General features: G+C 39.2%; 1 protein-coding gene across 3 annotated transcripts in view; it reads left to right on the forward strand.

Annotated features, from left to right (window-relative positions):
- The first annotated feature begins 221 nt into the window (after positions 1-221).
- LOC127367186 (ankyrin repeat and IBR domain-containing protein 1) overlaps positions 222-27,560 on the forward strand; it is a 32,665-nt gene continuing 5,326 nt past the window's right edge. The window contains exons 1-17 of one of the 3 annotated variants that reach the window (XM_051406841.1): positions 222-392; positions 3,837-4,110; positions 4,701-5,001; positions 6,445-6,627; positions 7,388-7,505; positions 10,732-10,940; positions 14,348-14,436; positions 14,574-14,718; positions 15,284-15,450; positions 16,961-17,049; positions 17,782-17,912; positions 21,036-21,170; positions 22,332-22,418; positions 22,744-22,810; positions 23,462-23,607; positions 24,089-24,267; positions 24,416-24,467. In XM_051406841.1, the coding sequence (XP_051262801.1) occupies positions 3,923-4,110; positions 4,701-5,001; positions 6,445-6,627; positions 7,388-7,505; positions 10,732-10,940; positions 14,348-14,436; positions 14,574-14,718; positions 15,284-15,450; positions 16,961-17,049; positions 17,782-17,912; positions 21,036-21,170; positions 22,332-22,418; positions 22,744-22,810; positions 23,462-23,607; positions 24,089-24,267; positions 24,416-24,467 (2,286 nt within the window). In that variant the 5' untranslated portion in view covers positions 222-392; positions 3,837-3,922. Of the gene's footprint in view, positions 393-872; positions 891-3,593; positions 3,667-3,836; positions 4,111-4,700; positions 5,002-6,444; positions 6,628-7,387; positions 7,506-10,731; positions 10,941-14,347; positions 14,437-14,573; positions 14,719-15,283; positions 15,451-16,960; positions 17,050-17,781; positions 17,913-21,035; positions 21,171-22,331; positions 22,419-22,743; positions 22,811-23,461; positions 23,608-24,088; positions 24,268-24,415; positions 24,468-27,560 lie in introns of those variants that run through there. The other 2 variants (XM_051406843.1, XM_051406842.1) reach the window with 2 other exon arrangements.

The raw sequence follows: 27,560 nt of genomic DNA on the forward strand, positions 1-27,560 counted from the left end.
AGGGGTTTTCCAAAAAAACAGAACAAAAAAACACACACTTTACATGTGCAAAAAATTCCAATGTTGTAACCTCAGGATCTAAAACGTAATCAGTTGCGTCGGTGTGTGTCTTAGCAGTATGTTCAGTATCCAGCCCCACACACAATGCCATCGTTTTACAAAATAAACCATATCCCTCTCCGCCTGTTTCGGGGGTTGTGCTGAAACCTGGCAACCCCCGTAGCAGCCAACGGAGAGTCAACGGAGAGTTGACAGGAACAACATCACTGCGCCGAGTGCACACATTATTTATGGGTTGCCTCACTTAACAAGAAAAACCCTTTGTTTATTGCGCTAGCGAGTGACAGTTAATTGAGAAGAAAGGGCATACAACAACGAGATGTACCATCTGTGTAAGTCTGAATACTTGTTACTCATTGTTTACTGTGAGTTTATCAACTGTGCTAGCTAAGTTGGCTAGCAGCGCGGTTAGCTTGCTAGCTGACCCCCTATCGTATGCACTGACGTTAGCCAACGCAGATGGTAGCGTCATGATGTTTTTATGTTTTTGAATAACACACAGCTAGCAAGCAGTATTGTGTATTGTGATTAAAATAGTCTCTTTTAACAAACGGCAAGGCTTGCAGCTCACGTTATCTAAGGTCAGTTGGCAGGTGAGTGTTTTTCATGAAGCAGACATGTAACAAAGCGTTCATTAACACAACATACTGCCGTCGGTCGGAGCTAGCGCAAACGGTAAACACCACACAACATGGGGAAAGGCCTGCATGAAGGAGTTTAGTGACAAGTGGCAAGCTGCGCAGACAAACTGTTACATTTTTATTCCCATAGCCGCCACTGTTAGATGTTGCTTGGCGCTGTCGTGGAGAAGTCCCGTTAACAATTGTCAGGTAGGTTAATTAGTTATATATTTATCGAGCACTATGTGTTACCATCTATGAGGTTATATAACCCAAGATAAAGTGTTTACAAGTGTTCACTAGGGTGGGACATTGTCTGTTTGTCTTTCCCTCTGTGGTTATGAGGCTGTCTGCCCTTACATGGCACAAGCTTGACACAGATTTAGTGATGCAAGGCAAGTTAGCTAGTGCCACCTGGTTTTCATTATGTAAATGGTGTATACTTGTCTAATACGTTAGTGGTGTATGTGTGTGTGTGTATGTGTGTGTGTGTGTGTGTGTGTGTGTGTGTGTCTGTGTGTGTAATGTAGTCTTTATTCTTGGATACAGCTACTCTCCCTGGGGTCCACACACAACAAAACATAAATAGAAAACAAGACACGTGTTAAAACAAAATTAAAATGAGACCATATACAGACCAGTAAAAGGCAAGTAAAATAAAACTAAACATCTCAACACATCCAGTTACAGTTCTTCTTAGTTGTTCAGGTCAGTAAATAACATTAGGATTATTATTGTGTATTTAAAGAAATCTTTAACTTGCCTTACTGGATGCTTCAATTAGGATAGCTGCTAACTTGTTCCACATTGTGATGGCTCTACACATTACAGGTCTAAACACTGCATCTGTTTAAAGTTTTTGTTTAACTAGATAACCCCTAGTAGCCTGCCTGGTAGTGTGACAGTGTTTGTGTCTCACATCACATTTGATGTAAATGTTGTTTTTTGGAGGGGGCCATACTACATGACTTGTCGTGAGATCACTGTACTGTCAACACTACATTACAATCAGTCTTTTAATCAGGAGTCTTGAAATACCAAGCACATCATGTTTAATTAGGAAAGTAATTTAAAAACATGCACAAAGGGCAACCATTTACAGCATACTGCCATTTGAAATTGCGTATAATAAGTTGTAATCAGTACATATTTTATTAAACCATTAGTCAAGCTAATAATTAACAGTCAGTGTCAGACAACCTTATCCTACTTTAGCTGTTACCTAGTGATTCTGTAGTGGTGACAAGAAGAAGAAATATTACATTTGAACGACTCCTTACGTGTCCGCAACAAACATAAAAAACACAACCTAAAGTGCTTTATGTGTCGACATTCTTTTTATCAATTTGGCATCAAAATAATCCATAAAGATAAACTGTATACCATACAAACTGTACATTTTGTCGCCTCAACTCGCCTAGCCTCGTTGTTTCATCTGTTACCAAGGGAACTACCTAGTTTGCTGCTTCCTGCCTGGTGCTGGAGAGAAGCTCCTTTCACTGGCTGTAGCCCTTGGCATCCGACATGACCAGATATTTTGCCTGCTAGATATTTTACGGGCATCAGCAAGCTCTTTGAACAGTTCGCACATGGTGATCAACCTCACAGGAGCAAGTGCCGATTTGCTTCTGATCTAGGGGCAGTTGTCGCGATTTCCCAAACCTCTCTGCGTGTGGGAAATCAGGGCTGAAATCATGTAGTGTGAACTTGCCATTATTACAAGTCTGTTACAGAGAGTAGAGTGAGGAGGAGCTGATGTCCCATCCTTTAGTCCGACCGGCCTCCGTTCCAAAATGTATGTTCTCATACAGGATTTCAAACAGGGCAGGATGGAAATTATAGCCATATTTTAAACTAAATGGGTATCTGCTTCTGTACTGTTACTGATTGTAACATGTGAGCACCTGATAACTTTACTAAAGATATACATTCAGTTGCCAGTTTTTTAGGCACACCTAGCTAAAGTTGAATCAGCAGCACCTCTCTAAAACATTTTCAACAGAAACAGAACATCATAACCTTCATGAAAGTAGGATTTCTTGTAGGACTGTTGTAAAAGACATCAGTTATAGCAAATGAGTGTATAACTGTTGCTTTGGTAGCATTAAATAACTTAAGTCACAACAGCAGTCTGATTGTCTACATGTATGTACATGTTTTTTTTTTCTTTTTCTTTCACTACTTAATCTGTTCTTGTTGTTTGAGTATGATGTTGAAAATTCCCCAAATTACAGTGAGTAATACGTTTTACTAGAAACTGACCAAACATTATGAAAATGAGCTGGCATTCCCAGCTTTTCCACTCCTATCCGTGACACACACAGTCACTTATGTAGTTTTAGATTACTGATATTGTGTAAAGATTAGAATAATCTTGATTCTGTTTACATAAATAATAGTCAATTTTCCTGCAAGTGGATTGTCGACATTTGTGTACCATTTCTTGGAGAGTGAATATGTCGGGCATTTGGTGTGCACACTTGAAATGTTTTCAGGGAACAATTTTTCCCTCTGTTGTGTACATAACTTGCCTACATCAAGGCAATGAGTTGCATGGGGAAATTCATTTATGCTATAGGAGATAGTCTTTTGTGTAGCTGACCAAAAATACATAAAAGCATCACATTGCTTAAACAGACATGACCATATGGTGCTCTGGTGGAGGCGAAATGCTGACTCGCTGCATGTTGCTCTTGAGTAGTGGATATCTTGCTTCACAATGACTCCTGGCCTCAGTGGGATGGGCAGCATTGGCACGGAGAGGCGGAAACTCCTGGTGATGCCAGAGGAAGTCTTGTCCTCCTCTCTGTTTGAGCTTTGTTGGCGCTATGTTTCGTTATTCAAAACAAAAAATAAAAAGAGAAACCCAGGAAAGTAGTTTACAGTGCATTGGGGATGCTGACACAGGGGCTTGTGGCAGAGCAGCCTGAGCAACCTTGGAGATGCAACTCTCGTCCTTGTGATCCAGAGGGAGTGGTAATACTCAGTAAGACGCAGGGTTGCTTTTCTTGAAATAGTGGTGAAAATATTTTTGGCTTATGGGAAGAATCAGCTTAAGCTTTTAATGACAGACAACCACCGTCACCATTTTTTTCTTTGTCCTTGTTGGACTCAGCCATAAAGGAACTTAACCCCTATTTTTCTACTTTTCTTCAGGACATTCAGTATGCTGGCCTTTTGGACGTGAAGAGACTGAAGACAACTTGAGTCAGTGAGACCTTGAACCTACGTTAGGGGAAGAGATGGGAAACACAGCGACCAAGTTCCGCAAGGCTCTCATCAATGGGGACGAGGTGCTGGCCTGCCAACTGTATGAGAGCAACCAGCAGTTCAAGGAGGCTCTGGATCCTAACTCTACATACGGAGAGTCCTACCAGCACAACACTCCACTGCACTATGCTGCCCGGCACGCCATGACACGCCTACTCAGGTCAGAATACGGCCCAGATAAAATCAAACAAGCCAGCAGACATAATGTACAAATTCAGAGTTGCATTTTTTTGGACTGGCTGTTGTCAGTGAGGGGGAAATGTCTGTCTTAAGGGTTGATAGATATTCATTAATTCAATCATTATTCATATTTCTTATGTGACATTTCAAGTGTCATTGTTTATTTTATAGGACTGTGTTGCTGATCAGCTGGTCCCATCTAGTACTGTATTGCTGCATTGTAAAAGAAAATATTTCATGTTTTGTCTCTATATGTCTCTGTCCCATCTGTCTCTCCACATAGCCATCTGTTAGCAGCTCTCAGGAATGCAACATGCTGGGGTGGAATAGGATGGGGCTTGAAGAGCTTCCCATCCCACAATCTATCTCCAAGCTAATTTTGCATAGAAAAACAAAACAATACAGGCTAATAATTGTAAACCCTACTAAGATACGTTCTTGACCAAAGCTGAAATAAGTTAAACTAAAATGTGCTCGCTTGCCCCAGATATTTATACACACTGCCAGATAGGGGCCATTGAGCAAATGTTTGAAATAACTCTTCCTCTTGCCCCTGTCTTATTCTTTTAGGTATTTTCTCCTAAGCAAAGATGGGAATCCTAACAAGCGTAATGTACACAATGAGACATCTCTGCACCTTCTCTGCATGGGGCCCCAGATCATGACATCCGAGGGAGCACTGCAACCCCGGATCTCACGGCCATATGAAGACAAACAGCGTCGGGCAGAATGTCTACAGATCATCCTGGCATGGACCGGAGCAAAGCTGGACCACGGAGAGTATGAGAGAGCGGATATCAATGCCATTGACAACAAGAAAAACACCTGCCTGCACTATGCTGCTGCCTCGGGCATGAAGACTTGTGTTGAGGTGAGATTCCCAAAATCCTGTGGATATTTTTCTGTAAAGGCTAATGTAGAATATTCTCAAGTATGACACTTTAGGTATAGATCAAAGGCTCCATAGATTCAAACTGAAGAGCGTCTCTAGAACAGGAAGTTATTTGAGTGGAAGGAAGATAAAAGGGGTCAGAGTAACCCTGATGTTAACAGAAATTATTCAATGTCTGCCCTTTTCTACTATAAAAACTTGTAGAATAGTGGCTGACAATAATTTGCATGATCACATCCATTATGTTAAGTTAGATCAAACCACTCTCTTGTGAGTTTTGGGAAGATGCCATGCTGCACAAAACACTTTTATTAATCCCTGGGGCAGGAAGCATCACAGATATAAATTATCTGTGTCTCTTAATATCTGCCTTTGTAAATGTCTGAGTTTAATTTTGAAATGGATTTTGTATAGAACCTAGCTGTGTAATCCCCATGATGAAGGATTTAGGATAGAATACGAACAACCACAATTATCAGATGGATTAAAGTACGGTTTTGCAACTGAGTGTAGATAATCAAATTGTGGTGCATTGTATCATGCATTTCTATGATTCATAATTAATAGTTGTAGTGTATTGTTTTTTTCTTTAATTTTATTTCCTCTGAAAATGAAATTTAAAGCAATCTTGTCTTATTTAATCTATATACTACTAAGATTAATATCCCTTATTTTATTGTTTTGTATGTTTCTTTTGCATTATGAGCCTCTGGGTTGAGTGTTTTAAATAGTACCTGAAAAAGTAGTATAATGGTGTCCAGTATGATGTTTCTATGAACTGTTTTCTTATGTTTTTATAATTGTCTTGCATGCTTACGGGTGATCTTAATATCTTAATAACCTTGTAATTTCAATCTTATATTCTGATTTTAGTTTGACTTTGTAACATCTGTCCAGGGACAAAATAGCCACACTCCTAGTGTGCTAAATAAATAAATATATATAAATATGTGTATTTGCAGAGTTTAGATGCAGGCAGTTCTGTTATGATAGAAAGAGAGAAAGCCTAAATAGAACTTTGGAAAATGTAGTAAAAAGCAAAGTGGAAAAGAATTAATTTAACAAATGCTAGGGAAGCTCAAATTGCATATTCATACTTGTGGGAACACTTTTTTCTTTAAGTGGTCCTGCACAGCCATTGCCATTTTGAAAGAGCACTTAGTTAAATTTTTCGTGCCACAATATAAAAAATCAGAAGGACACTTTCTTTCTGTTGCTACTTTTCAGAAAGACTGTTCCTCTAAAAGTGACGGAGTGAAAATGTATTAAGTGCAAATTACTTAGGGGTTCTGAAACAGAAATTGTAAGTAATGATCACAGTACAGTATATATAAGAATAATTGGGATTAGCATTTCTGCAATAATTGTATAGCCTGCCCCATTATTGAAAGCCAGATTTTCCTCTTGTTTTCACCCTCTCAGTTCCTGGTGCAGAGAGAAGCAGACCTGTTTGCGGAGAATGAAAACCGCGAGACTCCATGTGACTGTGCAGAGAAGCAGCACCACAAGGAGTTGGCCCTGTGCCTGGAGTCGCAGATGGTCTTCTCTCTTGCCCCCGAGGCAGAGGGTATAGAGGCGGAGTACGCAGCCCTTGACCGAAGAGAGGTACAGAATAACATACAAAGAGATACAGCTCTTAATTTGTCACCCTCAACTGCTGTCGCCTACAGCATTACCAATACCAAACTTCTATATAGTCCCTATCAAAAAAATCTAATGAAGCTATAGCTGTTGTTGTTGTTGTTGTTGTTGTTTCAGATAAACTCTTTTGAGTAAGCGGCCCTAGACCCACTCAGGTTTAATTGTAACACTTATTTTTCCTTGAGCAACTTTTTTAAATGATAATCTCTATGCTTAAGGTTAATTAAGTATTTAATAGGAGGGATATATTTTGTAAGAGCGGAAATTTTCATAGAGTTTGTAGGTCTGCTGTTTTCTCTTGGAATCAGAGACTATAAGTCCAGTGTTTAGTGTGTTTAGTCCCCCCCCCCCACACACACACACACTTCACATTGCAGATGCTTTGGTTAGACACAAACAAACACACAAAGGAGTCAAACAAAATAATCTGTCACAAGGCATGTGACTCCTATCATCATCAGTGTGTTAGCTCATTGGGCCTGACTCATGCGTCAGGAATCGTCTATATTTGATTTTTTTTAATACTTGTTCTCTTCCTTCCTTCCCCTGATTTCACCCTCTGTCACTCCCTCAAATCTTTCATTACTTTTTTCTGCTAACCTGCCCTATTCATTTTTTGCCACCTTACCTTCCTTCATTCTCTCCTCTTGTATTCTCTTCTTGTCATTACCCTCCATTACTCCTCTCGTCTCTGTTCTTTCCTCTCCCATGCCCTCCTCTCTAGCTGTATGAGGGCCTGCGGCCTCAGGATCTACGGAGGTTGAAGGACATGCTGATAGTGGAGACAGCTGACATGCTGCAGGCCCCTCTTTTCACTGCAGAGGCGCTGCTACGTGCCCATGGTACTATTAAACACACACACTCACGAAATCGCACACATGCGGTATCTGCTGGTCCTTAAAATGGTAGCCTAGTAATTAAAGCAGATCCTAAATATCTGCAAGATCTCATGTTTGATTCTGGCTAGGGACCATTGTTGTATGTCATATTGTGTTCTCTCCCCATGTTTCTTTTTTGTACACTATGCAACAACGGCAAAAAAGCTAAAATGAAAAAAATGCACCAAAATTCAAGGCTATACACAAGTATTGCTTTTCAAACAGAGCTATGCTTTAAAAAAATATTCTTAAATTTGTCTTGTGTTAAATTGTTTAGGGATTAGAGAGGCCATATCTCAAATAAACTTAACGCTTCCTCACAATCAGTGGCAAGATGTGAACAGCCTTTTTTATTTCACTTGTATTGCTCACAGTAGAGAGTGTCATTGTCACATGCTCTAAATGCTATTATAGTGAGCTTGTCCTTTCCACCAAATACACTGGTACATCCACAAATTGCAGTACTTACACACTTGGCATTTACTGTAAATAAAACTGTCCACAACACAACACACAAGTACACAAAAAGACTGAACCATGGATTAATATCTATACATATATTTTTGCCTATATTGCTGTTGCAAATGTAGGTTTGTATTACCATCGGAAAAGAGTTGTATCTCCCACATTTGCCCTTGTTTATTACTAGACTTTGTTCAGTCTCATTCTGTTTAATAGTGTGCAGTGGAATGGTGCTTGCTTGAGCAGGTCTACATCATACATCATGACTAAAAGTATGTAATACTTGTTAACTTATTTTCCTAAATAGACGGTAGCTTAACATCTGTCCATCAGAGATACATTATAGCATGCTGACACTGAGGTCCAGTGTGTAACATTTAGGTGGACCTGTTGGCAGAAATGGAATATAAGAATCGTTGTGTTTTTATTATTGTAGAATGAGCCGTTATATATATATATATATATATATATATATATATATATATATATATATATATATATATATATATAGTGCGAGTGATTCCTGTTCTACGGAGTCAGCCATTTTGAAGCGCCATGTTTCTACTGTACCCCAAAACAGACTCTAGACAGGGCCTTCTGCGTTTTTTGCACGTTTCATGGGCACCGTAGTTTCTCTTCATGCTTGGAAGAGAAGGCTCTATTTCATTGGTTGCAATCTCCAGTTTCACTGCCATTGAATCCTACACACTGGTACTTTAAGTAATGTAAAATGTTAGCAAAGCAAATGAGTATGTTTGCAAATTTAAGTGTTTGCTTTCAAGCAAACAGTTTGTCTTTGCAGTGTAGATTTAATCAGAGAAGAAATGGAAAGTGTGAGATTAAGTGAGTAGATTTTTAAGTTGCCTTAAATGTGTTGCGTGAAGTTTTGGTAGCTATGAATTTAAATGCCAATTTATAAGCTGTATAAAGGGTATGAGTGTATAATACATCCACTTTCTAAAACAAACATTATACACATACACATTAAATACAAGCCATACACTAAACATAGGTAATTGAAGCAAACATTAAAAATATAGACTAAAATATTCTTCAAACAAACATTATGTACACATCCACACAGATCAGCAGGAATACAGTACAGATGATTCTGATGGTATGATTCTGTCCTGTCGATGTAAAGCCATCACATTGATGGCTTTACACCCATCGACGCATGCATCCAAGAGGTGTATGTTAGCAGCAGGCTAAATCAATGAAAGCTTGTGAAAGAATTTCATGTAGCTACATTCTTCATGTCCGCAGACATCAGTCACCTGGCCTGAATTACTCCACTGATGCTCGTAAAACATAGTCTTGGCCATGTACTGAGTAACAGTGTCAAGGTTTTGATTTGATCTGCAGCCTTAAGCTACCAATTGTCCTACTAACTTCACTTAATCTAGCTAAGATAATGTGTATGACAAACTTCACATGTTCAAAACAGCCTTTGAAAACCATTACCCCTCTTAATTTAACTTGTCTTAGATTAAGTTAGTAGAGTACTTCAAAAAATGTCACAGTTTAGGGTTGATTTTCAGTCTTTTAAATACTCCATTCATTAATTCAGTGGGCTGAGTGGCTGGCTGTTGAGATGTGTGGGCTACATATTAGACATACTTTTGGGAGCTTAGAGGGGACAGTGACCCCAGATTCTTGCTATATATATTCACCTCTATCTTGGGAATGCTGTCTGTCTGTTTAATAGGGATGGGACATTTCAGGATTTTTGGTAATCTCATGGAGAGAAGTTTTTTGGGATTTATATATAATTGATTTCTTCTGAAACCTTTAAAACATTTCCACACTTCCTAACTTATGTATTTCCATATTAGTCTTTTTCAGTTTTCTTATCACAATTATTGGTGCTTTCCTATTGAACTGCCAGCCTGTTAATCTGTCTGTGCTTCTGAAAATGTGTATTTCCCTGCTAATTTTGGATATTTAAGACTCAATGTGAAGACTTTTAATTTCAGACTTCTTTTTAATGGCCAAAAGCATGACGATAGGGTCATATTCATTGATGGGTTTTAATTGAATGGAGATGGGGGGAAAAGTTGCAATATTCATTATCTAAACGAGGCCATTTAGAGTCTGAGGCATTTGATTGGTGGTGAAACGTGTCTCGGGGCTGATAATGACCTAATTGCACAGTTGACCGGGTCATGTTCCTTATTTTAGGAGCGTACTATTTCGTCAGAGAAAATTTGGATTCAGGCACAGTCCTTAAGTCATACAATATTTATACTGAAAACCTCTCAAACCTGTTCTTGTGCTAATGTGAGATTGAACAGCTATTCTAAAACAGAAAACCAGATGGCAGCAGGTCTATGTTGTTAGCGGTTTGAAAGGCTTAGGTACTAGTGTTGGCACAGAAGTTGAATTTGTGTGGGCTTTGATGGATTCAGCATGTGCTTAATACCAATTCGTACAAATATAAGACAGGATGGACTGGAAAAAATGTTTTTATGTGAATACATTTTGCGTGAATGAAATGAGAATTTAGTTGAGTCTTGTTTCATCAGATTGAATGGTGACAGACTTTCATGATCCATAAAATATCACAAAATACACAATTAAGCTGGAACTATGCATGGTTTGTATGCTTATCACATGGGGCGTGTAGATATATACATAAAAAAACATTAGGTGCTTTTGTTTTTGTTTAAAAAAAATAAATTCTTAGCATTTACCTCTTGTTAAGTATGTCTGCACTTTTTTGCATCAGATTGGGACAGAGAGAAGCTCTTAGAGGCCTGGATGAGTAATGCTGAGGAATGCTGCCAACGCTCAGGGGTACAGATGCACAACCCTCCTCCAAGTGGCTACAATGCCTGGGACACCTTGCCCTCTCCTCGGACGCCACGCACCACCCGCTCCTCCATCACCTCCCCAGACCAAATCAGTCTCATGCCTACGGATGAGGAGTCTTCTCTGGTGAGAGATGTCTCTGGGTTCCCTTCAGCCATAGATCTTCCTTAATATAATTGATGCTAAGTCCCACAATTCAGATTGAAGTGGTGTTTGACCAAAAAGAAGTTGGGCAGATGCCTTCAAACTCTATTTTAGTTTTCAGAAATTGCAGGTTTAAAGGTTGAAGAAAACTTTAATTATTTTAGTGATGTCTATCATTTAACTGTACTAAGTAGTGAAGAACCATTTGAGCCCCAGCGAGCTGCATGTTTTCCCGGCCAAAAAGCTGCTACAGCAGTATAGGACTGAGAATAACTGGAAGTGTACTCATAAAAACTGTACACTAATGTTTATTTAAATCAAGTCCCTACGGTGGCACAGATTTCCTGAAGTGTTTCTGCTGAGTCCTTTAAATTTTCACTGCCACACCTGTCTTTCTGCATAATGTTGCATTACTTCCCAGCATTATATTGCTACCAGCCATTAGCATTCATGCCAGTGGTCTCCCTACAATCATGAACACAAGTAGGACTTCCTTTACTCCTAGGAGAACAAGTGGTTTGTTAATTGGGGCTGAAGCTCAAGCTCTGAACATGAGAGAATATTAAAATACTGTATAAATGTTATTAGTGTACAAAATTCAGCTGTCCATAGGCCAATTAGTGAAACTATCAAAAATAAGTTGACAGAACATCCCATTGCAACCTTCTGCTTCTGTGTCAAACATGAATGAATTAGTAATCAAACTGAGACCTCCAGATTTGCTTGTTCAATGTGGAAATGTCACGCTCACCGTGCTACACCCTTGACAGGATGCTGAATCTACAGAGCAGAGGAAATACTGAACTGGCCATGTTTATGCAAGGCTATAAGTGTCACTGTAGCTGCTGGTGATTGTTTTCATTCTACAGCTAATGTTAACTGGTATCAAGTGCTGTTTGCAAATTAAAAGTTGAGCACCTTGTAACTATAACAAAGATGAAACAGGAATTTTGTTAGCTTGCAACAACTGTAGCTCATAGAGCCGTTGCTGTCAAAATGTCATGGAAGCAAAGTTTACACTAGACTTTTATTTTTGCCAGCCGATAAAGCCATTAATATTCCAGTATTCGGGCCAAATATAACAACTACAGGACATCTGTTTTAAATAGCCATATAATAGCCAACGTTTAAACATCAATAATACACAAAAAACACAAACGCTGTGACCTAAATACATAACTGTGACAGAAACAGAGAGGGATGAACAGCACATCGTAGATGAACTGTTCTCACTTTCTTGCTCCCAGCCTCGGTGTTACAGTACATGCAGGAAAGTTGGCTGAACTCCTGTTTAAACAGACAATAGCGTCACTACGTCTTTTTTCATATCTTCCTCTACCATGCTGTGTGATCGACTTTTCAGCTGACAGCACTGTCAGCAGCTGGCAGGAGTGAGGCTCTGTGCTGCACTGAAGCCCTGCTGCTTCAAAGAGAGCAGTTCGCTTGTTTATTCAAAGTTTATTCATGTTGAACATGTCCCATGTCCAAATTGCACCAAATCCGACACTACACTTCCTTAGGTCCCCAGAAATACACTCACCAAGTGTGAAGTCAACTGGATGAATGATTGTCGTGAAAAGTGAAGAACACACATACTTACACATAGGCTTCAGACAGAGACTACTTGGTGAATCTCTCAATGACAGTAGAGGCAAAAAACATGTTTGCATATAAGTTTCCATTTAAGTTGTCCTTGAAACATATATTTTAGGTCACACAATATAAGGCTATTTAGTATGCTGTTAATGAAAATATGTATTTATTAGTATTAGTATTATATTTAGACAACTACACATGATATCGGCCAAAAGCCTGCATTTGCCGGCAAACGTAAACCCTGCATGGAAGGTGAACCTGAATGTCTACAAGGTTAATATGGAGCCTTTTTTGATCCCTTGCTGCAAGAGGGTCGACACCCCCCTTCCTTAATTGCCCTCCCATTATCCTGACCTTGTCTGAGATTTCTGACATTATCCTTAGCAGTCTTCTTTGTGAGCAGTTGTCAAGATGGAAATTGTGTAAGGGAATGTGAGATGTCCTTTACACTGCTGGGAGTTTGTCTTGTTTGACCACTTACTATAGAAGACTGCCAGTGAAGGTATCAAGTGTATTTGATAACAATCAGGGCGTCCCAGAAGAGGCCGGGAGCATGAAAAGGCAAAGTCTTGTCTTGTAATTGTTGCTGAAGTTATTTCTTAAAAAAATATCCAGGTGATTTATCAGTTTATTTCCACCTTTAGATTTCAGTGTAGAAAACTATATCATAAGCTTTTTAACATAGCTCTTGTTGTGACTTGTCGCAACGGCATTTCCTTGGCTATAACGTATATTTGAAAATGATATACACAATAATGGTGGAAAGCTGATGCTTTCAGTAAATCCCTGCTACAAAGGTTATGCATTAGACATTTCTAGAATGTTTTCGACAGCTGATATTGGGGACCAGGAATCGTTTTGGATGAATTGTTGAACTGGTGATTTGTCCTTTTTTGTTTAGGTATGTGGACTTTACTGTTGATTGACAATAGTAAAAGCTGACAGACTTGATTTATAAAGTACTTTATGAGAAATTATAGGTTGTGTTTGTCTGACAGTATCTTTTGTCATGGCTCTGAAAGGACCTGCCTTGAACTGCACTGTGCCAATCGACTGGGTCTACTCAAGGGCCCGTTTAAAGGTTACAGTTGATTATATCACATTCTGCTCTTTCGCAAATCAATACTTACATTGTTGAAGCACACTGCCTCCTTTATGTCTTTTGTTAGGGTCAGTCTTTCACTGTAACAAGGCGTGTGTGTGTGTGTGTGTGTGTGTGTGTGTGTGTGTGTGTGTGTGTGTGTGTGTGTGTGTGTGTGTGTGTGTGTGTGTGTGTGTGTGTGTGTGTGTGTGTGTGTGTGTGTGTGTGTGTGTGTGATTTGTTACTGCTTGTATCTTTTTGTGTAAAGTTTCTGTAGATGTGAGAAGACAAAATAGTAAGCTGTGAGATTTGTGGTAATGGGAGGTCATCATCTTGGCTTGGGCAGGCCTTTGGCAGTGTTTTTTCATAAATCAAAGACCACCATTGTGTGTAGTTAACATACACTGACATATCATCTTATTAAAGCATAGTTTTCCTAACCTCATCCCATTGAATATTAAAAATTAGGCCACCTACACCACATTTTGAAAAGATGGCCCAGTTTGCCTATTCTCAAGATTCCAAGGCCGTATGTGTTTTCATTTAAATCGTGCTGTAATAACGAGTACTGTAGGGCCTTCTGAAACAGAGTTTTAAGAATTAGAAACCAGAAAATTGTGTTTTATGGCAGGCTTTATTTATCTAGACTGATTTGAGACTATTTTTACTGTGGCCCTAAGACAAATTGTATCTCTTTTCTTTTGTGTCACAGTGTGGTATCTGTATGTCTTCCATCTCCGTCTTCGAGGAACCTGTTAACATGTCCTGCGGCCACGAGTTCTGCAGAGGATGCTGGGAAGGGTAAGTCATATTTTTTCTGGCCTGCGGGTCAGATCAGTGTGTACCTCATTTCTCTCTAATTAACTCTAATCTTCACCATTTTTCTGTATATACTTAATTTCATTGTCTGCAATGTATGTACCGGTATGTTTCCTCAGGTTTCTAAATCTAAAGATCCAGGAGGGTGAAGCCCACAACATCTTCTGCCCAGCCTTTGAATGCTACCAGCTAGTGCCTGTGGAAGTCATTGAGAGTGTGGTATCGAGAGAGATGGACAAGCGTTACCTCCAGTTTGACATCAAGGTACTGAGATGAAAAGAAAAAGAGAGATGTGCCTCCCAACATAATATTGAGATAATACTGCCACCTTCAGAGATAAACACATGGCTCCTGCGATTGAATTTCCCTTCAGAGTAAAGGCTTAACTGAATATAGACACTAGTTGGCTGACATGGAAGGACACAAAGAGGGCAAACATTGATGAGAATAGAGAGATATTCTTGAACTTGAAAGCTAAACTGTATAGTTTAGTTGAACTGAATAAATCCAAAATTAAGTGGTTTTTACTTGGAAACAGATTTTTTTTTTCTTTTATTAATTTTTGCCAGATCCCCCCTACTTCATTAGCTTCATTCATGTCTTTTTAGATTTCAAAGTCACTTGTAAGTGCACTTTTGCAACCTTTAAAAAGTAAATTGGCAGCAAGCAGAAAAGGATTGTTTCACTGATCTCGTCTGGTTGAAACTTTCAAACCGGTAACAGAAAATGATGTGTTAGAAATAAGTGAAAGACTTACCCTAACTAAAATAACCCTAACCCTTTTGAATTGCAGATTGATTTTAATATTCTCTGTTTCTTCTGTTGACAGGCATTTGTAGAGAACAATCCAGCAATCCGCTGGTGTCCTGAGGCAGGGTGTGAAAGGGCAGTGAGACTAAACACCCAGGGCCCTGGGACCTCCTCCTCAGACCCATTTAGCTTTCCCCTACTTCGTGCTCCTGCTGTAGATTGTGGCAAAGGCCACCTCTTCTGCTGGTCAGTAATGAGTACTACAACATATACGTGAAAATGTGAACATTTCTGTAATTATGTGTATTGTAGTTTAAATTTTGACTTTTTTGACGTTTTGATTAGTCTGATTAGAAGCCCAGACATGAGATTCATATTATACTATTATATATATATATATATATATTATATATTAAATGTGGGGTCAGTCTTGATTCTTGAGTCTCATTCCCAAAGACAAACTGAGAGCATGAATGCCATCTGTTGTGTTGTGTGTCTTGCTCCGAGCCACTTTGTTTGTTTTCCATTTACTATATACCAAAGTGTCAGCATTTGACGTCCAGGGAATTGTACTCTGCACAGCAGCTGTGGCTCAGAGGTAGAGCGGAGCGTCCACTAATCGGAAGGTTGGACGTTCGATCCCCGGTTTTTCTCACTGTGTGTCAAAGTGTCCTTGAGCAAGACACTGAACCCCAAATTGCTCCCCATACTGTGCATCGGTGTTTGAGTTTGTATGAATGATTAGTTTCCGTTCTGTTGAGCAGTTGGCACCTTGCATGGCAGCCACTGCCATCGGTGTATGAATGTGTGTGAATGGGGTGAGTGTGGCATGTAGTGTACAGCGTGTGGTCGAAAGACTAGAAAGGCGCTATATAAGTACAGTCCATTTATCATGTACCATTTACTCATCAATTAACTATCTTTCTTTAGAATGACTGAAACCTGCCTTTAAGTGTATTTTCCAAAATGTTGAACTATTCCTTTAACTTGTAGTAAATATACACAAATTCTGTTAAATTGCTTAACCATTTTGTCATCATAGAATATTTGTGCAGATTGGTGCACAAAACAAATTTAATCTGTCCGAAATGTGGAAATTACAAACGTGTGTGAAACTTTTTTTAATACTGTATACGCCCATATGCACATGACGAACTGTGCCCTTGCGTTCCAAATGATGTTTGTATGTGTTTGTTTGTTTGCATGGGTATCCATTCATTTTCTTTGTACATGTATTTGTAGCTACTCATGTTATCTCTCTGTGTATGTGTTGGCATAACAGCTAGCTCAAGGGCAGAAGGGCCCAAATGCTGTGTGCTCCTCCACCTTCAGTCCTATGTATTCATACTCCAGAGCCCTGAAGAATGCCCTAGCAGCTCCCCCACTGCCATATCACCATCTCCACCACACCCCAACCTACACTGCATGCCTCACTGCACCTCATCTCACTATGTGCTTCTTGAAAGTGGCCATTAGGTTGACTTGTCAGGTTTACTCAAGAGTTGACATTACATTGGAAGTGAATGCAACACAGGTCCAACTTTTATAGTTCCCTCGACACGAGGAAGGCATATTGGTGAAAAACAGATATGGCCAATTGATTGTGGTTGACAGTTTTGACAGCATCTCTGACAGCACTGTGATTTGTGTGTTCATCATTTGTCCTAATTTTATGTATAGCCCAGGGACAGAATGGGAGCTTTAAATGGTAATTTCAACTGTCTGCGTCACCTTACTCTCTCTGCGTTTATTCCAGGGAATGTCAAGGCGAGGCCCATGAGCCCTGCGACTGTGAGACCTGGAAGTTGTGGCTACAGAAAGTCAATGAGATGAGACCTGAGGAATGTGAGTATTGATATTAATTTACGTATATCTAGTTTTTGGGTGTGTTTCAAACATGTTACAGCTACAGCTGTCGGTGTTACAGCTGAATTTAAAAAACTGTACAGCATTCTGAATTAAACTTGTTTTAACCAACCTATCCCCCCTTTCTTTGGCCTTTTTCGGGTTGAAGTCAAGTGATTGATTTAAAACTTAACTGCCTCAAACTCAACCCCAGTAATTACAAACAGTTTAGTGCTAAGCCAATTAAAATCCACCATGTTGATGATAAATTATTAATTAAAATGAACAACCCACTCATTGAAAGTTCACAATGTTTAGAAGCAGTAATTGGACTGTGGGCAATCTAATAGATGATTTAAGATGGCCCAAGTCGCTCCAAAGTGCCACTTTGTTGATGTGACAGTTGAAAGATAAAAGCAATTATTTTGTTGTGGAACTATCTTCCCCTTCGATTTCCCCAGATTCTGTTTTATCTTGGCATTTCAAACAGCACATCAGAGGTGCTTTGATAATAGCCAATTATTCTGTTTGTGTGTGTTTTGTTGGGGGTTGGGGGGGTACATGAGCATCTTGGGAGATGTTAACAAAATATATAAGCAATGCACATTAGTCAGGCAGGACAATTTCCCACTCAGTGCAGTGGTCTGTTTCAATGCTGTGTTAATAGCCATTCTCATTCTGTCTCATTATGCCTTTATTTGTTCTGTTTACCTCCCCCTTCTCCTATTGAAGTGGCTGGTGTGAGCGAAGCTTACGAGGATGCAGCCAACTGCTTATGGTTGCTCTCTAACGCCAAACCCTGCGCCAACTGCAAGTCCCCAATCCAGAAAAATGAGGGCTGCAACCACATGCAGTGTGCTAAGGTACGTTGACTTACCTGTCTTACTAATTCAATTTGTAATTAGGTGATTCTTTCATTTCAGAGGTTGTTCTGACCAGTATGTTTTCAGTTATTAATGAGTAGATTGTGTTCTGATTGGGCAAACTACCTAAATGAACAATTCCCAGGTTTCACACTTAAACATTTAAACATAAATAAATTGCCCAAATATTTTTGTTTCAGGCACATGTGACCTTAGCTTAGTGGTCAGCACAGGGATTTTGATCAGTTAAATGGGTTAAATTGTATTTAGAACCTTTAAGCAGCTTAAGAAATTGTTTTATTGTCATTATGCATAATGACCTCTTTTGACATGACTACATTTTATGTAGGCGCCAGAGTCGCTTAAAAATTTGGCTCCATGTTTGTATATTGCTTTAATATCTCAATTATTAGTTAGCGGGAGGGTGGGCATTGGTGTATAAGTGTAAGAATAGTTTACATGACTGACTGCAGTGATATGATTGACAAGTATTTAGGCTATGAACTGTCATCAGTGTAAACAAAACATTAGGTGGAATAATTAAGTTTGTGTACTGAGACACCCTTAAGCATAGTAACATTATAAGGCATAACTGCATTGTGCAACTGCATCACTATCTAAAAGGCAACACTTTGGTCCTTGTCAAGATATTCATTATCCTCACGGGGGGAATTCTAATGGTTCTGGTGACCGTCTTTATTTTCCTCCATGCCTCAATGTAAAAGTTAGGTTCCCCAAGGCTTTAACTGAGGCTTGGGTGGGAGGGAAGGGAAGTTGAAGGCTCAGTTACGGCACACATATAATTTTAGAAGCACACAGATGGTTGTTGTGACATAGTGAGAAACTCTTTAAAAAGCTGCTACCTTTAAACTTCTGAAGCTTTATTAAAACAAAAGATCTAAAGTAGTGGCTAATTAAATATTTTCCTGTAGGACAGGTTGTTGTGTTGTAGCACTATTTTGGATTGTTCTTTGGATCCTCCTTAACTTTTAACAAACATCTCACAACGCTCTTGATGAATTTGCTCTTGGTTATGTTTCTTTTGGGCAATTCTTCTTCGCTCATTACACCAGACTTTCCAGTGGCTGTCATATTTCTACAACAGTCTGTCAGGTTATAATTTACACCTTGGACCCATCTGATATAATATTTATGGATAAATAATTGAGTACCAAAAAGTTGTTGTGTGCGCTAATCACGTTATTCTCTAGACATGAGCAAGTAAGAAGCTCTCTGTTACTGTAATGCAATTGTGAAGGTGAAAACGTGTCTAATCACATTCAAGCTGCTATCAGCCATGTTTTGCTATCATCATAAAATATTATTTGTTTATTAGAAGTGGCAGCTTAGGATACTATCATGCTCATGAACAATCCATCAAACATCCAATGTGTCCAGTAGTTAGTCAGTGACATGTCTCTTATTGAGATGGACTAAAGAGACTAATACAGAGGTGATTGAGCCAGTCAGTGGAGGGAGAGTGTGAGACTGATAATCACATAGTCGTGTTGCCTGACAGTGTCTCTGTTGCTACCACTGTTGCTGGAGGGCAGGCCATGAAAGGAACACAGTGCAGTCACACTACCAGGCTCCTTTTGTCTCTGTGACAGCACTTTCACTGTCTCCACCCTGGTTAAAGAGTCTGACTAGAGATGGAGATTAGTTTGGGAGGAAGGGAGCAGCTTTCACAAGCTGAGAGGCCATGGAGGGCCCAGCCTCTTGACCGGTTATTACCTGGTAAGAAATGGCTTCACCCCTGTTGCTTGGAAACGCAGGACTCCGTGTTGCCAAGGAACATTTCTTTGTCTTTTCATTGCCATTTCCTTCCCTCCGGTCTGGCTTCACACTTTTTTTATCTTAAATCTCTCCATTTCACACGCTGTCTTTTTGTGTGTCTCTGTCCTTCCATTCATCCTCCCTCCCACTCTTTCATTTTGTATTGATTTTTCTGAAGTGTCAGGTAAGCATGTTATTTTCAGGACAACTGAGGTGTTAGCCTTTAGGGTTTTGTCTTGCTCTGGCTAACTTGTCACCCACAGAAGTACTTGTGGCACAGGGAAAGAAATCACTTGCACCAAAATAGGCTGCGGATTGGAGTGGCTGTAGGGTTTTGTTGTTCTACAACACCCATTGGGACTTGCTGATCTCAAATGTTGTCTGAGTGCCTTCTAGTGGCAGCAGGCTACAAGGATTCACTGCAGGATTCAAACAACTGCATGTGACTTCTTTTAAACTCTGCCATTTGTAAACAAAAAAAGACAAGTCCTAGATTAAGGGACTCTTAAAGATATCCTTAATTATAATTCTGTTATGATGTTAAGAGTGGTAAAAAGTAGCGTAAAACATCAATTAATAGGCCAGGCTTTTATTTGATTTAATCACTGAACTCAACCAGCCTTTATTTGAAACAGGCCTCTATGAGACAGGCCTTTAATCCTTTCGCACAAAACTCTTGCTCAGCAAATTGTTTATTTAATAGTATTAATATTACCAATCATTCATTTAACAATTTGATACTTGAACTGAAGGATTGAATTGTGGAGAATCGAACTGATCTAACGATGGGTAGCAAGCTTTAAACATGTATATGCGTGTAGGCGATCTAAGCAGCTTAAAACTCCCTCAAGCCAGCGACCAGGTACTTTCATACATCCAAAGAACTCCTATAAAGTCCAGAGCAGGCCCTTTAATTGAGAGCTGTGTTTATTTGTCAAAACATGTAGCCACACCAGGCTAGTAAAGGAGACCTGCTTCTATTTTGGACCCTGCTTTTAATAAAAGTGTTATGGTATATACAAACAGATTTTTTCCTTTCTGAATCGGTTCAGCTGTCATATTCTTAAAGGTACATGCTTAACAATATTAGGAGTTAAATTACCTCAGCTGAGTTGTGATGTTTTATCAGTCTTTTTACTTTGGCAGGAATAATCAGCTTAAAATAAACCAACTGCGTGTGTGTGGGGGGAGAGGGTTGATTTTAGCTATCATTTCACATACCACTTGTGTTCTCTGATGGCAGTTATAAGGTATACAGTGATATTCTTTTAGCATTAGTATTTGGCTATCCAGTTTTGGATGCAACGGCTGACCAGAGCGTATTATATTACCATTCTTGTCCTTTAGTGTAAGTATGACTTCTGCTGGATCTGTCTGGAGGAGTGGAAAAAGCACAGCTCATCAACAGGAGGCTACTATCGTTGCACCCGCTACGAGGTCATCCAGCAAGTGGAGGAGCAGTCAAAGGAGATGACTGAAGAGGTACACCTCAACATTGATTAAAACCAAATATCCTGGAAATATGTCACTCCAATCTTCTAGCCTACATACATTTAGGTGTGTATTTTGTTTGAAGCTTGACTGTTGCTTGGATAAGCTGTGCGGTATCACATTTTAAAGCAGAACAGACTTGCAGCTACGAGTCGAGTCAATGTGATGAGTTCTTCAAGTGGGAACCCTGTGTTCTTTCATATAGCAAATATGCTGGAGGGAGCAGAGCTTGAGCTGTTTTATATTATATTTTAGTTCTAAATGTTAACACTGTTGGACTCAAAATCAATGCAGCAGAACAAAAGATATTGTCTTTTTGTATTCCAAACATCTTCCTTCTGTGTCAAAGCTTAGCACCTACATTACCCACAATGCATCTTGTCCACCGACAGTTGGATTGAAAATGCTAGTTGTTGGTAATGTAGCTGGAAGCGTCTAGCCTCAAGCAGAGATAAGGATTTTCAAAGTTGTAATCTTCCTCCCAAATCAATGCTGACTAAGGTGACATCGCTTGAGGCAATTTATCAGACTTCACATGGCTCTATCTGGAGCTGCAGAAGTACTACTGCATAAATGAAAATAGTTGTATAACTTTTTTGACATATGCACTCCTCAAGACCTTCAAATTGTGTAAAACCAATGGATGTCCTTTAAACATAGGACTAATGGATTACCACAGCACACTTAACATTATAATATTGATATAACTGATGAATACATGATATATACATGAATACAACATACAGGATTGTATTAGCATGTTGATCCAAACACACACACATATATACATATGCAAACAGCCATGAACAGTACTTGTCTTTTTGTGCTCATACACTCTAACAGGAAAACACTTGAGTCTATGGAGCTTACATAAGCAAGATGGAAAACGCACAAATACACACACAAGCTTTGTCTAGACTCTTGACCGTGGAGCATCCACAATCAATCCCACCTACCTTCAACAAAGGTGAAAAAGGTCATTCTCCGTCATCTTTTGCATTCCTCCCAATCATGAGTACTGATTTCACCTGTGACACTACTCACTTACTTTGACTGCTCTCAACCAGAGTACCTACACTTTCCTCTGTGAGGGGGAAAAACATGTTTAGGAGTTTATTGACTGTGACTGCTGTCTCATCACGGGTTTTGCAGGCGGAGAAGAAGCACAAGAGCTTTCAGGAACTCGACCGTTTTATGCACTACTACACACGCTTCAAGAACCATGAGCACAGCTATCAGGTAAACACGCCTGGCTTTGCCTTCCAATGATGTCTGCTTTGCATAGTATACAAACAGACATGGATGTAACCAGTCGGGACTTGTCATCTAGTGTAAACCTGGCACATGACCTCTTAAATGGGCTATCTAATGCAATATACTGTAATATGATGAAAGTGGTATTTTTCTATATTCTGTACAGCTACAATATGAATGAAGTCTGCTGCTTCCACCTTTCTTAATTTATTTCGCCTCATATTCTGGCATTTGTTTAATTTGTCGGGCAGTCATCTCAAGACATTCACTCAACAATAAAACGTAACAGCTTCTGTCTTCCTCATAATAGCTAGAGCAGCGCCTGTTAAAAACAGCCAAAGAGAAGATGGAGCAGCTCAGTCGAGCCCTGAGTGGAAGTGAGTGTGCAGTCTGCCATAACAGTGTCCATCTTCATTACACATTCAGACACATCTTAATCTCGTCCTCTGATATTAAGCTTTTGGAAGTAGGCAGGAGGGAGAAACACACAAAGGTGTTTTAATAATGTATTTACAACAGTGAAAGTTATGGCATAGTTATTATTCAGCAGGCATGTCCAAGTTAGCAGAAAGCTGTCTTTCTCTAGAGTCCTTCAAAGCCCCATCTGTACAGGCAAGTACAACCTGTTTAGCATAGCCAAGTTTTGTTCTGATACACAATTTCACTAGATTCAGATTGCAGTGGTGTTACTTACATACATCTGAGGGCCAACTGATGCAGAAATTCATGAGCCTGGCTCAGTTCAAAGTTTGCAAAATTCATCTTGCACAAAACATTTGCAAACAGGGCTAATTGTCCAAAAATTGCAATTACTATTGTGGATTCAGATGTGACGTTTTCTTGTTTTCAAAAGAGCATATCACAATTTGAGCATGGCACTTACCTTGGTTGTTTTACCTTCACAAGCTGTAAAAGGGAGATTTTCATTTAACTTAGGCTGGAATAAGGGGTGTATTCTTCAAAAGTAAAGCAGATACTCATTTTTGTTATCTGACTCTCACTCTCTCTCTCTCTCTCTCTCTCCCCAGGGGACGGAGGCCCACCTGACACTACATTCATTGAAGATGCGGTCCTAGAACTACTAAAGACTCGCCGCATCCTCAAGTGCTCTTATCCATATGGGTTCTTTTTGGAGCCCAAAAGCACAAAGAAAGAGATCTACGAGCTTATGCAGGTTTCAGTCCTACTTCTTCAGAAAAAAGACAAATGTTCACAGCAGCCAGTTTAATATGGGCAATTAGAGGTGTGGGGTGAAAGCTTTCTACTTCAAGATCTTCACAATCTGCTCTAGTTATACCTGCACATCTCAGCTTTTAGATAAAGATCTACTGTTATGAAATTTATGAATGCTGGTATAGAGAAGTAATGTACTTACCTTCTATCTTTTATGTGGTGGCCTTTTAAATACTGTAAAATGTATGGGCAAGGCTCCCATAGGTCTTACATAAGGTCTTGAAGGCTTGTAAAGTAGTTACAGTAGCCCTAAAAGTAGCTCACTTGTAGGACTACTTCTAAAGTCACTTTGTCCTTGAACAACTCAGTTTTGGAACAGATTATTTTATGAGACAAAGTTAAACTTAAAATTGTGTATTCATAGTTCATTCAGTTAAAAAAAAAAAAAAAAATCTTCCAGCTAGCTCTCTTTCTGTCCTCAGACTGACTTGGAGATGGTGACTGAGGACCTAGCACAAAAGGTTAACCGGCCTTATCTGCGGACACCACGCCACAAGATCATCCGTGCGGCGTGTCTGGTACAGCAGAAGAGGCAGGAGTTCCTGGCCTCAGTAGCCAGAGGAGTGGCCCCCAATGACTCTCCTGAGGCCCCCAGGCGCAGGTAACATATAGACATGCAGCTCACTTTACAGTGAAAAGTATGGTATAACAGCACTGTAGTTTGAAATGATCAAAAGTGATTAAAAAGGGACTTTTCAACAATTACTAACATTCTTGTACTGACAAAAATGTCTCTTCCTCACTCACAGTTTTGCTGGCGGAACGTGGGACTGGGAATATTTAGGCTTTGCATCACCTGAGGTAACAGAACAAGGCTTCATTAGTTTCCAGTGAGGGCTTGTTAGTTATAATGTCAAATGTGTTGTTTGAACCCCACACTCAAACCAAATGTGCATGTGTCTTTTGAAACTGTACTTTATTTCCTGACAGATGTAAGATTTCAACTCAAATGCATATTTTTTTATTTGGGATTTTACATGTCTGATAATGTATATGAACAGATTAGAGGTGCCTGGTTATGGCTAAAATAATCACAGTTGTATTACTAAATATTCAGATCACAATCATAGATGGATTGACTAAAAATTTAATTGCACTTCAGCATGATACAGTGACAGAAAACTGCCTTTGACATATGATTTAATAAGTCTAACATCAATAGTATACTGGAAAATAACCATGTCTGAGGCTGAAACTGGTTAATCAGTGTACTTGAAACAGATACCTGTCAGATTGGTCAGCCTGTTTACCTGTCAATAGGGAGTGCTTGATTTGATGCACTAATGCTGCCACTAGGCATATCACACCTAATCAGGTTTAATTAATAGTAGAAAATGATATCATGATTATAATATAGTTAAATTATGCATCCCTACATTATATTTCATTTTATAAAGCCAGTGTGTATATCTATATCTTTTTAATAATGCTGTGTAGCAGTACTGACAAACCACGATGACTCAAAGATCACCATGTTATTCAACACACTGGAGCAAGCCAGATGGTTCAGTGTTCCCCTGTGCACCGAGTTGGAATGATTTAAAGTACAGTTCTCTGGCAAACACCTTAGCAGGTTGCTCCCAATCATTGTGCATTAGCGACAGGCGTTTGTAGTTAACTTTTAAAGTCATAAAACTGTCAACCACATAATGGTTTGATTATTGGCCTGCCTCCTTTTTCTGTACAGCTTGATGCATGCACTCAGTCCTAGTGCATAAGTCAATACACTGCAGTTACTAGTTTCCATTACTGTTTAGTTACTAGACTGCAGCAGTTCTTAAACATACAGTCTTTTCATCTGAAACACTCAGCTCAACAGCTCCATCACTCCTCAGGCTCTTAGTCTTGCGTCCTTCTGAAGTGTTAAAAACACGACACAAAAATGCAAATCTTACATCAAACCTAAGCCTCTCGGGGTATTGTGCACATCTTTTAACAGCATAAAGCAGGCATTTTCCGACTGACAGGAAAACCAATGACAAGATCAGTCTGTCAGTTTGATAAATTAATTTTGAAAATCCTCTGCCTGCTCAGCACCATGCAGTGAGGCATAGGTAAAGCTTTTTTAAGCCTCTGTTCACTTAAAGTTTACTGAGTGAACAGCCACAACTGGACATTCTTTTTAATCCAGACACAGGCACAGGATGTCTGTAATGAGTTCAGGTGTTTTTTGTTTAGAATTCTGCTAATCATAAAATGTGGCATTTTTTCTTGTATGTAGTACTTTGACAAAGTAACAGAAATCAGTTCCTACGTAATCCAGACAGATCCTCTGTTGTCTCACGATTATAAAAATATTAAGCCTACATGACATGATGTTTCAGGTTATCTGACCACTCACTGGTTGTTAGTCTGAACACACAAGAAAAGTGAAGGAGCAGTCAGCTTTTTGAAACAGACATCATTCCTCTCTGCCGTTCCACATAGGAAATTTATGTATGTTTATGTTCTACCACACTGTTGGTCTTAGTACTATTTATCTATTTAGTTTTGTTGACCATCATCTTTGTCAGACCCTTATGTGTATCTATTTGTTTACTGCACTGTGCTATAACATACGGTAACTGATTCTTAAGACGAATGTGGTATACAAACCAACTGACGCACATACGACCGTTTAAGTATACAAGCCACAAGAATATATTGAATTAAACAAGGCACACACTATAAAGATAATATATTATATTCAAAAGAACAAATTATCATTGTAAAACTCGGCTGATACGCTCCTCTCACCTCTACCCCCCTTTTAAATAACAGACAAGCCTGCAATATTCTATCAGCATGTCAATAAATTATTTTGGGCGTGTGTCTAAGAGGAAGTTAAATGTAGCCACCAGATGCTGAACACCATGCCATTCTAAAAAAGTTATTTTTTATTTTTTTTTGTCCCCTAATTAAGAGCCTCTGTCTCTCAGCTGCAGTAGTTAATGGGGGCACCATAGTAATAATCAAAGCCTGATGACTGCCTCACAGGCACAGCTACAGATGGTCTGCACCATGGTTCTTACAATGCCGGCAGATCACTTCATAGTGGGCTATTTTTAGAGCGGTGGAAACATGAAAGACAGAGTTTGGGTGACAGGCTTCTGATTATATGAATCTGACTCAATGACTTCTGCAAATGTATGAGATGATTGAATGGGGAAAGCAGTTTATTATTATTTCCCGAGGTATTGATATGCAGATATTAAAATTCAGTGTATCTAACCTTTTCATGTTCATCTAAAACCAAAGTATATAGGAGCAATGCATTTAGGGCTATCTTATGGACTGGCTGGTAGTGACATTCAAATTTACATTCAGTTTGCGGTTTATCACTACAGGTACCATCTGGTTGGAGAAGAACCCTGAAATTAAGATTGCTACTTTCTAGAATTTATTTCCAAAATAACTTCAGACTGGTTTGAAGTTAAACTAAGATGACAGATGCATGCACTGTATTGTTTTCCGTTTGACAGAATATATATGCAGGACATGGCTAAACTAGGTATATGCTTCCTCCTACACTTTGTTTTACTGGATATCTTTTAGGCTGCATTATATCAATCATTATTTGATGCCATCATATCATTGGATCTCAGTCATTGATAACAGCATTGTTAAATTAATACAAGGAACCGTCACACGCACATAGATATCCTATAATTAGAAACACGCACGTATGCGTACACACCTACTGCACTATAGTGCTCTTTTTGTAATTTGATTTAGATAGGCTGTGTGAAACAGTCTGTGTTAATTGATTCTACATCATTTAACCTCCCTGGAGTGACAATGTGCCAGAAATATCAAATTAGACTTTTTTTGTTTGTCATGATAATCGAAGATATTATTATCTTACAATGCAGAGAACATGCAGTATGAAGTAAGACTGCTTTTAGGCTAGTTAAA

This window comes from Dicentrarchus labrax, unplaced genomic scaffold, assembly GCF_905237075.1.
Source record: "Dicentrarchus labrax unplaced genomic scaffold, dlabrax2021, whole genome shotgun sequence".
Classification (NCBI taxonomy): domain Eukaryota; kingdom Metazoa; phylum Chordata; class Actinopteri; family Moronidae; genus Dicentrarchus; species Dicentrarchus labrax.